This window comes from Callospermophilus lateralis, chromosome 1, assembly GCF_048772815.1.
Source record: "Callospermophilus lateralis isolate mCalLat2 chromosome 1, mCalLat2.hap1, whole genome shotgun sequence".
NCBI classification, from domain to species: Eukaryota; Metazoa; Chordata; class Mammalia; order Rodentia; family Sciuridae; genus Callospermophilus; species Callospermophilus lateralis.
Window position 1 is genome coordinate 224,707,332 of NC_135305.1, and position 15,104 is coordinate 224,722,435.

At 59.8% G+C, this 15,104-nt stretch overlaps 1 protein-coding gene across 2 annotated transcripts; it reads left to right on the forward strand.

Annotated features, from left to right (window-relative positions):
- The first annotated feature begins 2,114 nt into the window (after positions 1-2,114).
- Polrmt (RNA polymerase mitochondrial) lies at positions 2,115-15,059 on the forward strand. 2 transcript variants are annotated; one of them, XM_076852628.2, is made up of 21 exons: positions 2,115-2,298; positions 3,063-3,161; positions 5,278-5,858; positions 8,178-8,308; positions 8,442-8,628; positions 9,705-9,854; positions 10,112-10,276; positions 10,403-10,573; positions 10,718-10,942; positions 11,272-12,060; positions 12,145-12,267; positions 12,612-12,734; positions 12,923-13,102; positions 13,249-13,335; positions 13,415-13,528; positions 13,605-13,657; positions 13,756-13,854; positions 14,404-14,476; positions 14,627-14,718; positions 14,786-14,862; positions 14,940-15,059. In XM_076852628.2, exons 1-21 carry the CDS (start codon positions 2,208-2,210, stop codon positions 14,987-14,989), a joined length of 3,660 nt encoding a protein of 1,219 aa, XP_076708743.1. In that variant the 5' UTR covers positions 2,115-2,207; the 3' UTR covers positions 14,990-15,059. The 2 variants fall into 2 exon arrangements, with proteins under 2 accessions (XP_076708743.1, XP_076708750.1); XM_076852635.2 differs by having other exon boundaries at positions 9,747-9,854.
- Positions 15,060-15,104: the final 45 nt, after the last annotated feature.

Sequence of the window (15,104 nt, forward strand, 5' to 3'; positions counted from 1 at the left end):
GTCACCTCCTTCAGCCCTGGAGTCTCACCTTTTTCTCTGTTCTTTTTGGTGTCTTACTGGCCACACAGATTGAGCCTCCTCCTGGGCTGCCTTTAATGTCACTCTGCTCTGCTCCTCCCACCTCGGCAGGCTCCTGCCTCAGGGCCCTGTGGACAGCAGCCTGGAACCTGGTTTCCCTAGTCTTCACAGCTAGGGGGACCCTGTGGCGGGCTCCGCTCTCTGGGCCTCAGTTTCTGCAACTGGACAAAAGCTTTGGCCCTTCCTAGCCTGAGAGGATCACCTGGAGAGGCTGGGGCTGAACCCAGGCTCCACAAAGCATCTCCTTTAATCCATCCTTCCTGCTCCACTCTTTCCTGGACCTGGCGTGCAGCCCAGGGGTGTCTCACCACTGAGTACATCCCCAGTCTGTGTTATTTTTATTTTGAGAAAGGGTCTAAGCTGTTTAGAGCCTCCCTAAGTTGCTCAGACTGGCCTTGAACTTGCAATTGAGAGAAATAGTGGGGAAGTTTTGTGGTCCATTTTCATAAGATGGTATTTAGCCTTAATTGGGATGTAAGATCCACTTGTCATTATTTTAACTACAGTCCTTCCATTTGTACTCCCCAATTTTCAAATTAGGCAATTGTGTAGATTGTAAACCCCAGTTCCTCCTATCAGGACCAGGGGGACTGCTCAGTTAGGGACACAGCAGGCAGCCTACCCACCCAGGTGCACTGGGTAGCACCCACTTCTGGCAAAAGTGAAGTTTGCCTTGGCCACCTACTTCTGGGCTTGGTATTTCCATCGCGATCCTCCTGCCTCAGCCTCCTAACTATGTGCCACCACACCCAGTCTGCTCCCGTCTTTGGGGGCTTGGGGACTAGTGGGTCAACTGAGGCTGGAGGGAATGGATGAGTTTGAAAATATCCAGGAGGGCTGGGGTTGTGGCTCAGGGGTAGAGCGCCTGCCTAGCACGCACGAGACCCTGGGTTCAATCCTCAGCACATGAAAATAAATAAATAAAATAAAAGTACTGTGTTCAACTACAACTTAAAATTAAATAAAGGAAATATCCAGGAAACACGATGCCCAAGCTGCCCCTCAGCTTTTCAACTGGGAGACTGATAGATCTGGACTTTCCTTTCAATCTCCCTAATGTTCATGCTATGCGTCCTAGAGCCACCTGATCAACCTCTGAGAACCTCAGCTTCCACAAAAATAAACTGGGGATACTAATAATGGCGCCCCAAAGTCCTCACTGGATAAATGCAGATGGACAGGCATCTGTAAATTGTAGAATACTGTCCTCATTATTTATTAAACATGCAAAAAAGAAAAAAAAAAAGCCAGGGTGCGGTATGCAAACTTGTGGTTCCACGGACTCTGGAGGATCACAAATCCGTGGGCAGTCTGGGCAATTTCAGAGACCTGTCTTGGGGCTGAGGCTGTAGCTCAGTGGTAACGTGCTTGTCTCCTATGTGTGAGGCACTAGGTTCAATCCTCAGCACCACATAAAAATAAATAAAAAGATACTGTATGCTCATCTACAACTAAATAAACGAGAGAGAGAGAGAGAGAGAGAGAGAGAGAGAGAGAGCGAGCACTGTCTTAAAATAAGAAATGGAAAGGGGTGGGATGGGGATGTAGCTCAATGATGGAGAACTACTGGGTTCAATATGCAGTACTGAAAAAAAAAAATATCCGGGCGCGGTGGTGCAAGCCCTTAATCCCAGCGGCTGGGAGGCTGAGGCAGGAAGATCACCAGTTCAAAGCCAGCCTCAGCAATTGGCAAGGTGCTAAGCAACTCAGTGAGACCCTGGCTCTAAATAAAATACAAAACAGGGCTGGGGACGTGACTCAGTGGTGGAATGCCCCTGAGTTCAACCCCCGGTGCCCCAAAAAATAAAAAATAAAAAAAACCAATATAAAAAAACTCCGGGATCTTCTCCCTCAAAGACCGCCTAAGACACGCGGGACCACTGCCAGGACTGCTGGCCCCTCCCGGAGCGCAGCAGGAGATCCAATCAGAGGGCTTCTCTGGAGCAAGGATATCCAATCAGGGGGCTACTCTGGCGCATGCCCTCTTTTTTCCGACTCCGCTGCACCCTGGGACTTGTGGTTCCGGATGGGCATTTCCGACTGGAGACCCTTCTCAGCCGCCGTCGTTACGGGACTACAACTTCCGGCGGGCGGCGGGCGGTGGGCGGCTCGTGGTGGCGGAGGGCGGCATGTCGGCGCTGAGTTGGGGCCGCGGCGCGGTTGGGGTTGGCAGGGCGCTGCGGCGGTCGTCGAGCCGCCCCCGAGCATCGGCCGAGGAAGGTAACGCAGGGGAGGCCTGGAAGCCCGCTGCGATGGCCCGCTTCTGCTGCGCGGCGGTGACCTTTGACTTGCCGCGGGTCGCTGGCCCACAGCCTTCCCCTTTCCCCCGCGGAGGCCCGTGGAAGCCCCGGACTCGACCATTTCCCTCGGCCTCGCCGACCGAGCGGAGGCCACAGTCACTTTGACCTTTGGCCCCGGTTAGGGCTCGGTACCTTTAGTTCAGAATTCCGTTTTCTGGATCCGCGCCCCAATTTCGTGGGTGGTTCCCTCCCACCTTTGGCTTGTTGTCCTCCAGGCCGGGGCTCGTGTGGACTGTCTGCACCGAGTTGGCGAACGGTCGGTCGGTCGGTGCCGAGGATTGAACCCAGCAGCGCCTGGGCACTCCACCGCCGGACCACACCCCCAGCCCGATTTTGTATTTTATTTAGAGACAGGGTCACTGAGTTGCTTAGCTCCTCGCCATTGCTGAGGCTGGCTTTGAACTCCGCGATCCTCCTGCCTCAGCCTCCCAGCTGCTGGGATTACAGGCGCGCACCGCGCCCAGTTTCCCCAGTCCTTTTTTAAATATTTAAAGACAGGGTCTTGTTAAATTGCTTAGGGTCTTGCTAAGTTGCTGAGGCTGGATTTGAGCTCACGATCCTCCTGCCTCAACCTTCCAAGCTGCTTGGTTTACAACTGCGCTTGGCACCCTTTTACCCTTTGATTCTGTGGTTTCTGTCTGTTGAGATTCCTGGGACCCTTCAACCTCTCTCCTCTCTCCCCAGGGACCCTCGATGGCTTCTGGGGCCCCAGAAGGAGCTCATCAGCCAGCCCCTGTGAGCAGGATCGCAGGAAAGACTGGGGCCACGTAGAACTGCTGGAGGGTGAGCTGGGACCCTGGCATGGGGGCTGAAATCCCTTCCTCACAGTGACCCCCCAAAGAGGAAACAGGCTCCACAGTATGCAGAGCAGCCCCCAAGGCTCATGCTGTATGCTGGGGTAACTGGTCCCCAGGGCCAGCGGAGTCAGTGCCCACGTTATGGGTGGTGCTGGTTCAGCAGAGCCCCCCACATGGGCTGCCAGGCCTCAGTCTGTGCTGAGCCAGCTCTGGGAGCACCCCAGAATCTCACCAGGGGCTCCCACTTCCAGGGGGACAGTTCAAGCCACAAATCACCTGGGGCGGTGCCTAGCGCCACGCATGGCTTAGTGCATTCTGGGACAGGAACCCTGGGCTGCCATGTTGGCTTTTTGGGGTTGGGTGATGGGATGCATCTGGCAGGGTTCCCAGGCCACTGCCCTTCTGTTCTCGTCTGGCCCACCTTCCATCCACGACCTGCAGGCAGCAGGAGGGGAAGGGAGCCTGTGAAAAGAACTTTGTCATTGCAGAATAGTCCTGCTTGCAAACGTAAGGCCAGGTGCTGTGACCCTCCATGTGGAACAGCAACCCTTCCTCTCTTAGCTGTCTAGTTACTTTATTTTATTTTCATTTTTTGGATCTGGGGGTTGAACCCAGGGGTGCTTAACCACTGAGCCACATCCCTATCCCATTTTATTTCTCATTTTGAGACATGATCTCAGTTGCTGAGGCTGGCTTTGAACTTGTGATCCTTCTGTCTCAGCCTCCCAAGCCACTCGGCTTGCAGGTGTGCATCATCATGTCCAGCTACCTGCCTAGTTATTTCAAACTAAGGTCAGACCCACCATCTAAGCAGAGGAAGGTTCTAGACATTTAAAGCACATCATTGCCCTTCACTGGGGTCAGCCCCACACTGGGCGATGGACCCACCTCCTGCCGAGGCCGTACTCCTGCCTCAGGGCTTTTCCTCTGCTGCTTCCTATTCCAGTGCCTCTCACCTCCCATTCTCAGCCCAGCTGCTGCTTTAGGAGGCACGTGCACCCCCATCCCGCCATCTCCCTTCCTCAGCGTGTCCCAGCCATGCACACTCCACAGTGTCTCCTGAGTTTGAGAGCTCTCCAAACGCTGAAATCATGCTTGTTTTTCATTTTACTTCAACACATCTGCCCCAGGCCCTTGCCATGTGCTGCCGCAGCTGTGTATCTGACTGCATGCAGGGACTCTGATCTGATTCTCTGCTGAGGCGCCTGAGGGAGGGGACAGACCTGGTTGGTCCTTTTTTTTTTTTTTTTTTTAAAGAGAGAGAGAGAGAATTTTTAATATTTATTTTTTAGTTATCGGCGGACACACATCTTTGTTTGTATGTGGTGCTGAGAATCGAACCCGGGCCGCACGCATGCCAGGCGAGCGCACTACCGCTTGAGCCACATCCCCAGCCCCATGGTTGGTCCTTGATATTTCAGGATTCTGTCTTTACAAATGGATCCATCCACTTATAAACTCATTGGTAACCCCAAACCAGTCCAGGGTCACAAGAGGCAGGTTGTGTAGTGTGCCCACCCCTAGCTGAGGTGGAGGACGTAATGGCCTGCCTTATTTCAGCCCGCACTGAAAACGAGGCCTTTTTGTGGTATGTTTGGTGCCCTGTTGTGTGTGCTCTTTTTGGTGGTAGTCTTGCTGTTTAGAGTGGTCCTGGGCACAGAGCTGTGATGGGCAGTCCATGAGTTAGAGAAGTGAGGTCTCTCTAAACAAATCTGTAGAGCAGAGTTATGGGTGGTCAGGTAATAGAAATGTGGCCAGAGGAACTTGGCCTGTGTCCTCCCTGGGAGCTCAGTGTTTGCTATCCATGTTCAGAGCGACTGCATGGTTAGGGCCAGCACAGACGTGGGGAATTGAGTGCACGAGGCAGGAAGCACAGAAGACTGGTCGCCAGGCAGTGGGCATGATGGGATGGGCAGTTCAGGGTTAAGGACACTGTGTTCCGGGCAGAGTTTGGGAAGTTCTGGGGAGAGGTGATGTGGGTGGCAGCCAGGGAAGCTGGACAGTCGAGCATACCCCCAGAATGGAGGCCTCGGGTGCCCTGCCCGTTGCAGTCCTGTGAGGACATGGTGAGCTGGGCACTAAATGGGCCTCTCTGCCCCCAGTGTTGGAGGCTCGGGTGAGGCAGCTGCAGGCTGAGAGCGTCTCGGAGGTGCCAGTGAAGAGAGTGGAGGTGGCCCAGCTCTCAAAAGGTGGGTGCCAGCCACCCAGGAAGGTGCAGGTGCAGCCCTCCGGCCGCTGGGCCGAAAAGTTGAACAAGGAGCAGAGGACCATGCAGAAGCGCAAGCAGCGGCTGCAGGTGAAACTGCAGGCGCATGCCCAGCAGCTGGTCAACAAGCTGCAACCCCGTCCACTGCGTGTGGAGCCCCGGCTCATGAGTGGGCAGCTGTCCAGCTTCCTGCAGCACAAGGCACAGGAGAGCCCCTGGGAGGAACAGCTGGCCCAGGTGCTGCAGGAAGCCCCTCAGAAGCTCCTCCACAAGAAGCAGGCCCCGTTGGACAAGGAGGGAGAGGCACAGCTCTCCGGCCAGCAACAGAAGCTCCTGGCGTTCTTGGAGTGCTGTCTGGTCAGTGGCCACCTGCCCCTCGCCCACCACGTGTTGGTCAGTCACCACAGCAGGCCCCGGATGCAGAAGCTGCTCACACTCCCCATGTACAACACCGTCATGCTTGGCTGGGCACGCAAGGTGAGGGTCCTCCACAGGGGGACGAGGGCTTCCCAGGGGACCCCACTGGTCAGGATGGAGACTTAGGTCCAAAGTGGGGACGTGACCTCCTTTGGATTCCAATCTTTGGCTTTTAGATCCCAAGTTCAAGTGCTTGCCTTGTACACTGACTTGGGCCTTTCAAACACAGAGCGCTGGTCTCCGCAGAGGCCCTGGAAGTGACTGAGCACAGAGGGGGAGGCTCCTAGGCCCAGTGTGCTCTGGCGGCTGGGCCTGGGCCTGGGGGTGGGCCACAGAGCCAGGCTCTGGGTGGTGCCTGGTGCCCGCTCTTGCTGGGTGTGATGCTGGGTGGCACGGTGAGGCCTCGTCAGCGCAGGTGCTGTGGCTGGGGAGTGTCGCCACAGACCTTTTCAGGGGTAGGTCCCAGCCTTGTCCCGCTGCGGAAGCTGTCGTCCAAGGGAGATGGTGGTAGAGCCGGCCTTGGCTCTGAGGGGAGGGAGGAAATGGGTTGTCTTCGAGCAGAGCTGCGCGTGTCAGGCAGACCGCCAGGGAATCTGGTGTGTGCCTTATCATGACGCGTCGAGAGTAGCACCTGGAAGCCCTGGTGAGCGCTGTGGTCCCCAGGCCCGCGTGCCTAGATGTGGGCGCTTGCCTGCGCGGTATGCTGAGCATGTGGCTGCGGTTCCCCTTTGGAGTCACGAGTTCTTTGGTACCTCGTGGAGCCCCGTTAAGCAGGCGTTCTCCTCATCAGCCCTTGGGCGAGCGCCATGGGACTCCTGTAACGAAGTCTCGTAAACTTGGTGGCTTAGAACAAAAGGAACCCATCTCTCCCAGTCCTGGAGCCCAGAAGTGAGATCAGGGGTGCACAAGGCGTGCTGCCTCCAGGGGTCTGCCCCTGTCAGTGGCTGGCAGTCCGTGGCGTCACGTCCTTTGTGCCCTTTCCTAAGTTAGGTCTCTTTGTGCAGGACAGCCTCCTCGTCTTAAGTGGTTCACTTGCCAAGAGTCTTAATTCCGGTTAGCCCTCCTTCCCAGGTTCTGGGTGAACGTGGGTGTCCGGGGCAGCAGTGATGCCGTGTACTTTGTGTTGCCCTCGCTCCCTAGTAATTGCTGTTGCTGGGTGGCCACCAGGGACGGTACCGCAGTTACCAGGATCTGATTGAGTCCCGCTGCCCTGCCTGCTCCCTGGGTGGCTCACAGCCTGCCACCTCCGCTCCCAGGGCCTCATCAGTAGAGTGGGGAAGGAGCCTCCCCAGACACTTGAGAGGTGGGGTCTGCTCTGCGCTGCACACTCCCGAGTGTGTGTTGGGGGTGGGGGAGACACTTGAAATTTCATGAGGTGTGATTTCACATTGAAAGTGGTACAAGCCAGGTGCCGGGACCTGGGCCATGGTCCTGCTGCCTGGGAGGGCAAGGCGGGGTGGCCTGGGCCAGGAGTTAAGACAGGCTGGGGCAGCACAGTGAGACCCTCTCAAAAGAAACAAAGAAAAAAGGGCAGAAGAGACCCGTCTGGACCAGCACCACTGAGGACTTCCGCGGTGTTGGGGGGTCCCTCGTCTGTCACCAGAATGCACTAGGTCGCTGAGTCCTCAGAACATGGCCTGTAGTACTGAAGAGCTGGGCGTTTACATTTAAATCAGATGACCAGATGACTGTGTGTGGCTGGGGACTGCCACATTGGGCAGCCCAGCTTGGTCCTTCTGATGACCACCTGCAGGTCAGAGCAGCAGCACCTGGTAAAATGGGAAGCCGCTAGGGACCTGTTCCCCTCTGGAAGGGTCTGAGTGGCATTCCTAGGTAGGCAGAGCATCAGGGAGCGTTAAGAGAAACCGGAACACTCCCGGGATGGACAGAAGTGCCTGTACGTCTGTGGGCTGCTGAGGCAGGGCCACAGGTCAGTGGGTAGCACGGCCTTCCACCTTAGCAAGTGAGAAGCAGCAGCTGCCGCCAGACCCAAAGCAGGAGGACCAAGGCAGTGACAAAGGTGGGGACAGAAGTAGGTGGTGTGGAGGAGAGAGAGCATCAGCAGAGCCAGACGTCAGTCCTTTGGAAAGACCAAGGCTGGCCAAAGAAGGGGTCAGTGTTCAGCAGCCCTGAGATCAGTTCATTCACACCCTTGAACTTCGAACATTTGAAAGCTCAGTGAAGCCTCACCTCCCCGGGGACACAGACTCCCCTGTGGTCCTCGCAGTTGGCTGGCTGTGGTTTCTGTCCACCCAGCTGGTCACTGGGTCTGGTGGTGCAGCCCTCTCCTTAGTCATTGGTCGCAGAGGAGGGGTCTTCAGGAAGCCAAGGGTGGGGAGGGTAGGCATCCCGGGCCCTCACCCCGCTTGGTGTGCCCAGGGCTCATTCAAGGAGCTGGTTTATGTGTTCTTCATGGTGAAAGATGCTGGCCTCGCCCCAGACCTCCTGTCCTATGCGGCTGCCCTCCAGTGCATGGGGCGGCTGGACCAAGACACCAACACAGTCAAAAGGTAGGTAGGTGTTGGTGGGACGCAGAGGCCTCCTGGGAGGCTGGGCAGTGGCTGCAAGGTGCCCTCTGGGCTCCGGGGATGTGGGACTTGGCTGCCCTGTGTGGGTCAGCTGCCCACTCTGTCTCACCCCCAGGTGTCTGGAACAGATGGCCCGGGATGGGCTGCAGCTGCAGCAGCTCTTTACAGAGGTGTCTCTCTCCAAGGAGGAGCGGGACGTGGTCCTGAAGGCTGTGGCCAAGGCTGAGCCCACAGTTAGCCCCCCGCCACAGCCCCCACCCCAGGTCAACACCTCTACGCTGCTCAAGGGTGTTTACACCAAGGTGAGCCCAGGGCTTGGGCCTGACAGCTAGCAGCAGGCCACATGTGAGTGGACGTGGACCCAGGGTACTGGGGTAGCCTCAGTCCCCTGGATATCAGCCCTGTTTTGGCACCCACCACCACCTGCCTCTGGGGGCTGCCTGGCTGTCACTCTAGCTCCATCCCTCTGCTCCACGGAGGTTGAAAGAACCGGAGCTCGGAGGGACCTAGCCTGGCAGGGCTCAGGGGACCTTGACCTTGAGGGTGGCAGGTAGAAGGTGTGGGGGAGGACACACCATTAGAAGCTGGGGGCAGGGAGGTCACTGGGTATCGGAAGCTGCACCTACCCCTATAGGTCAGGAAATGCCAGCCATTTCAATGGGCATTTAAAAACCTAGTCAGGCCTCACTCATGCCCAGAGGCAGGAGGGCTGTGTGGAGTCTCCATGTAAGTGGGCTGGGAGTGCCTCCGTTGGGGTCTGACGCGTCTGCCACGCGTGCACCCGTAGGGGGATTCAGCTGGTGGTCTGCGTTGGCTCATGCAGCCACCACCTCTGTCTAGGAGAGACAGAATGTTCAGAACATCTGTCACCCCTGAAGGAAACCTGTCCCCACAAGTCCATCCTGTCTCTGGACTCTGCTGTCCTGGACTCCTATGTCACTAGGTCACACACTGTGGTCTTGTTTGTCTGGTCCTCACCGAGCACCAGGTCCTAGGTCCATCCACTGCAGCTGTGTCACCTCTCTCCTGCCCTGGCCAAAGACACTCGGGGAGGGGCCGTGTCAGTTCCTCCACTTCCTCGTGACTGCACACGTCTGTGGATGTGCTTTGGCTTCCTGGGGCTCTGGGTCTTAGTCACTGCTCTAAATGCAGCTATTTTGGGGTGGTCACACGTCCACACAGCTCCAGGCTTGTAGACTCGGTTCAGATGGGGCTGCAGTGAGCTGCTTCCCTGGCTTCGGCCCTGCTCTTGGTGACAAGCTGTTTGCAGGACCTTCTAGCTGGGATTGTGCCGGTGAGGGACTGCTGGAAAGGCAAGGTGGGGTGTTGGTCGCTGGCCGGGCAGGGGCCTGGCCCTCATGCTGTCTGTGCTCTGCAGGATGGCCCTGTGTCCTACCCGAAGCTTCACCTACCCCTGCAGACCCTGAAGGACCTCTTCCAGCAGCAGCTCCATGTGGAGCTGACCACCAGTGTCTACGTCCAGTCTGTGGAGAAGGCCCCGTCACTGACCAAGGAGATGCTGCAGGCAGTAAGGGTGCTTGGGCCTGTGTGCTCTGTCCCCTGCCTACCCTGTGGTGAGGGGTGTGGGTTGGGCCTGGGCCTTGGCTGCTGGGCAGAGTCCAGGGAGGCTCCCCTCTCGGCCTCCTCTATTGAAACCACCCGCTGCCTGTGCAGCCAGGGTGAGGAGCCATTGAAGGTCTCCTGGCTGAGAGGCTGTCCCGACCCAGCCGCGCTCAGGGTCCTGCTGGCCCCTGCAGGGGTGATGTTTGTGCCGTCCCCCTGCAGCGGAAGACCTTGAAGGCCCTGCGTGCACAGTGGGAGGCTGCTCTGCGCAGGGTGCTGCAGGAGACCAAGGCCAGTCTGGCCCTCCAGGCGCATGAGGGCCGCCCCTCGCTCTTCCCTTTCCTGTGTCTGCTCAGCGAGCGGGAGCTGGTGCGGATGCTGCTGCAGGTGGGGGTTGCTCCAGGTGGGGTCGCTGGGGGGCAGCATGGGCTCACAGCCACCTCCCCTACAGGTGGGCACTGCTCTAGGGCGGGGGTTGCTGGGGAGGGCGTGGCTCACAGCTGCCTCCCCCAGGCCCTCTACGCACTGCCTGCCCAGGGCGAGTCGCTTGTGGTGGTGGCCAAGGACCTGGGCCTGCGGACCTTCAACAGGCACATGGTGCAGCAGAAGCGCCTCAACAACCAGGTGCAGGCGCTGGAGCGGCGGTACGCACAGTACCTGCACCTGCTGGCCTGCGACACCCAGGTGAGTCCCTGCGGGCCAGCCCTGAGCATGCTGCCCAAATCCATTTTTCCATCCATGAAATGGGGATGAGCCCCTCCCACCAGCTGGACAGGCCAGGGCCCAGTGAGGCCTGACCCTACAGCCCAGCTCTCCCCAACCCCACAGGTGGCCACGCCCTGCCTACCTCGGCAGTACTGGGAGTCGCTGGGGCCGCCCGAGGCCCCACCTCAGCAACCTTGGCCCTTGCCTGTGCTTATGCAGCTGGGCAAGCAGCTGGCTGAGGTGCTGGTGCAGGCTGTCCACATGCCCCTTGGCCTCGCCGTGCCCCAGGGCTCCTGTAGGCCCATCCCTGTGCTGTACCACGTCTACTCCTTTCGCAGCTACCGCCAGGTGGGTGGTGCCCCTGGGCCCCGAAGACCTGCACCCGCCTCTGCCTGAGGAGGTGGAGCCAGAGGGAGCAGCCTGGGCTGTGCAGGGCCAGGGTCCTGGGGACAGCTGCAGGGTTGGGGACCTGGTTAGGGTCAGTAGCACTGTGCCTCCAGGGCAACAGGGCATCTGGCTTGCAGGACCTGCTCACAGACATCAGATCAGCCTTGGTATCAGGCTGAGCCAGCAGCAGCTGACCAGGAGAGGCCCCTCAGTTGGGTCTGGGTCAACAGCAGGGAAAGTGACATTTGTGACACTGAGGACCAGCCCTGACTACCTGCTTCTTTGCCCAGATTGGCATCCTGAAGCCACACCCAGCCTTCACACAGCTTCTGGTGGCCGCAGCTGAGCCCACGCTGACCTTCGAGACAGTGGATGTGCCCATGCTGTGCCCCCCACTGCCCTGGACCTCGCCGCACACTGGCGCCTTCCTTTTGAGTCCTACCAAGCTGATGCGAGCAGTGGAGGGCACTACACAGCACCAGCGCCTGCTTGAGCGCTGCCCACCCACCAATCTGCACGGTGCACTGGACACCCTCACCCAGCTGGGCAATTGTGCCTGGCGCGTCAACGGGCGTGTGCTGGACCTGGTGCTAGAGCTCTTTAGGGACAAGGGCTGCTCCCGCCTGGGTGTGCCGCCACCACCCTCAGAAGCACCCCGGCCTCGGGAAGGCCACCTACCCCCTGGTGCATCCCCTGCCCACAAGGCAGAGCTGCGACGGGAGCTGGCCAGCTGCCTGAAGGTGGCCCGCGAGATGCATAGCCTGCGTGTGGACGCGCTCTACCGCCTCTCGCTGGCTCAGCACCTGCGGCACCGCATCTTTTGGCTGCCCCACAACATGGACTTCCGGGGCCGCACCTACCCCTGCCCGCCCCATTTCAACCACCTGGGCAGTGACCTGGCACGGGCCCTGCTGGAGTTTGCTGAGGGCCGCCCGCTGGGCCCTCATGGCCTCACCTGGCTGAAGATCCACCTGGTCAACCTCACGGGGCTCCGGAAGCGGGACTCACTACAGGCCCGCCTGGCCTTCGCTGACAAGATGATGGATCACATACTGGACTCTGCCGACCAGCCCATGACGGTGAGGGGTTGCCCAGCACCGCCACAGCCTCCTCGCTGTCCTGCCCGTCCTGGGTCTGACCTCCTACTCCTCTGTCCCCTGCAGGGTAGGAAGTGGTGGATGGAGTCTGAGGAGCCCTGGCAGACCCTGGCCTGCTGCATGGAAGTGGCGCAGGCTGTGCGGGCCCCAGACCCTGCTGCCTACGTCTCCCACCTGCCTGTGCACCAGGTGAGTGGGGGTGCGCGGCAGGGCCTAGTTCAGGGTGCGCCTCCCTGGCCTTGCAGAGTGAGGTTTTTGAGCAAGGTGCCCCGGGGCCAGCTGGCCTTGGTGTGTAGCTTCAGGACCATATCCCTCCCTCCCCAGGGGGGTCACCCAGCCTTTTGCTCCCCAGCTGTAGAAGTGGCTCTAGGGAATGGCCAGCTTAATGCTACCTCTGTGCCTCAGTCTCCTCCCTAGTGTGAAGGGGGTGATGACTGTCTCAGTGCTGGGACACTGAGGTCACACCATGAGCTGTGCTCTCTGGGGGACCTGCATGTGTTGCTGGGGTCTCAGCTCACCGACGCCCCCTGCAGGATGGCTCCTGTAATGGTCTGCAGCATTACGCGGCCTTGGGCCGCGACAGCGTGGGTGCCGCCTCTGTCAACCTGCTGCCCTCAGACCTGCCACAGGATGTGTACAGTGGGGTGGCTGCACAGGTAGGTGCCTAGGCCCCTGGCACTGCCCCACCCAGAATCTTGGGTGCGGCAGGTCACTGACCTGTGAGCACCTGGGCCTGGCAGGCCACTGGGGGGGTTGAGGCTGGACTCTGGGGCTCTCGGGGGGTGTTGGGGCCCCACGGTTCGTGGGCTGCCTGAGTGGTGCTTATCTGTCCCTGCTGGCCCAGGTGGAGGTGTTCCGCAGGCAGGATGCTGCCCGGGGTATGCGGGTGGCCCAGGTTCTCGAGGGCTTCATCAGCCGCAAAGTAGTGAAGCAGACGGTGATGACGGTGGTATACGGGGTCACCCGCTATGGTGGGCGCCTGCAGATTGAGAAGCGCCTCCGGGAGCTGGACAACTTCCCCCAGGTGTGTAGGCTGCCTGTGGACGGGCCCTCCCCACCTGGACCCAGGAGCCAGAGGCCTTGCTCTCCTCTGCACCACCCCCCACCCCCCACCCCGGTCTCCCCATCTGAGGTGTGAGGCAAGGTGACCACAGCCCGCTTTGTCCCCAGGAGTTCGTGTGGGACGCCTCCCACTACCTGGTGCGGCAAGTGTTCAGTAGCCTGCAGGAGATGTTCTCAAGCACTCGGGCCATCCAGGTGTGTCCCCGCACTCCCCTGGCCAGCGCACATCCCTGAGGAGGTGCACTGGCCCTATCTGAGTGCCTGTGTCCCGCAGCGCTGGCTGACCGAGAGTGCCCGCCTCATCTCCCAGGCGGGCTGGGCAGTGGAGTGGGTCACACCCTTGGGCATCCCTGTCATCCAGCCCTATCACCATGACTCCAAGTTCCTGGTAGGTGGACTGCTGCCTCCCTGCCCACTCCAGCCCGGCCTGGACATGGACAGTACTCACAGCCCCTCCCCTGCAGGTCAAAGGTGGGCTCCAGAGCATCACCTGCAGCAACAGTCGGGACACCAGCCAGTGAGAGGGAGCAGAAGGGTGCGGGTGGGGATGGCAGTGCCCGGGTGGGCTCTGGCCAGGGTTTGGCCCCTGACCCCATCCACTCCCCTGTCCTCCAGGAAGCCCAACACACTTAAGCAGAAGAATGGCTTCCCACCCAACTTCATCCACTCTCTGGACTCCACGCACATGATGTTGACCGCGCTGCACTGCTACAGGTGGGCACAGGGGCCGTACTGGGACAGCCTGTGGGACAGTGGGGTGCACGTCTGGGATGTGGCGAGGCGTCCCTCAGGCCTTGTGGGGACAGGAGAAGCTGCTTCTGGGGGACCGTGGGCCACGCGGGAGGCAGGCAGAGGCCCAGGAGCAGGTGTGGACAGTGGTGCTACAGGGCCCCTGACATAAGGGGCTACGTAGACTGTGTCTCTACTCGGGTTACTGTGTGCACCGTGGGGCATGCCCAGTCCAGGGGGACAGACCTCTGGTGGAGCCCAGTCAAGTGGTGTCAGCCACCCCTAGAGGGACTGAGGATGGGCCATGTGGGGAAACACATCCTTCTGAGAAGCATCTCCACACCTGGAGGATGGCAGGGGTAGCTGGGCTGGCTTGCCGGGGAGGGCCATGGTGGGGTCAGGAGGAGAGGCTTCCCTGGAGGAGAGCAGTGTATGGTGTGTGGCAGGACTGGGCTCTGGCCTCTGGGCTCTGGCCTCTGGGCTCTGGCCTGGCCCTGCTGGGCACCCTCCCCAGTAGCCCTCTGCACTGTGCAGGAAGGGACTGACCTTCGTCTCCGTCCACGACTGCTTCTGGACCCATGCAGCTGATGTCCCTGTCATGAATCAGGTGTGCCACGTTCTGTGTGTGTGTGCCCCCATGTGTGTCCCCACCCCCAGAGAGGATGGGGCCCAGGCCCTTGAACCCCACCCTCCATGTTGGTGCGGGACCCTCTGCCTGGGGGGCGGCCGTGGGAGCTGCTGACGCCCGGCCCCACAGGTGTGCAGGGAGCAGTTCGTCAGGCTGCACAGCCAGCCCATCCTTCAGGACCTGTCCCAGTTCCTGGTGAAGCGCTTCGGCTCCAGCCCCAGGTGAGCCCCCGCCCCTTGAGCCCCCTCACCCCCAGGGCTATCCAGCCTCACCCCACCCTGTCCTCAGCACCAGGCCTCAGAGTCTCTCCCAGCGCGTCCTGACCACCAAGCTGCTGGAGACGCTGCTGTCTGTGCCGGAGACAGGTACGTGGGGCACCGCGGCGGGGGGCACTGGGGCTGTGCCTCTGCACCTCCAGGGCCTCATTCCCCTCCCTCTGCAGGGGCCTTCGACCTGGAGCAGGTGAAGCACTCCACCTACTTCTTCAGCTGACGCAGGCCCACCCCGCCGTTCTGGCACCTGTCCACAGTGTAAATAAAGCTTGTCACCACCCATGGGACCATCTGGGGACCAGTGCACTGCCAAGCAACCAGACACAGTGCTGGGC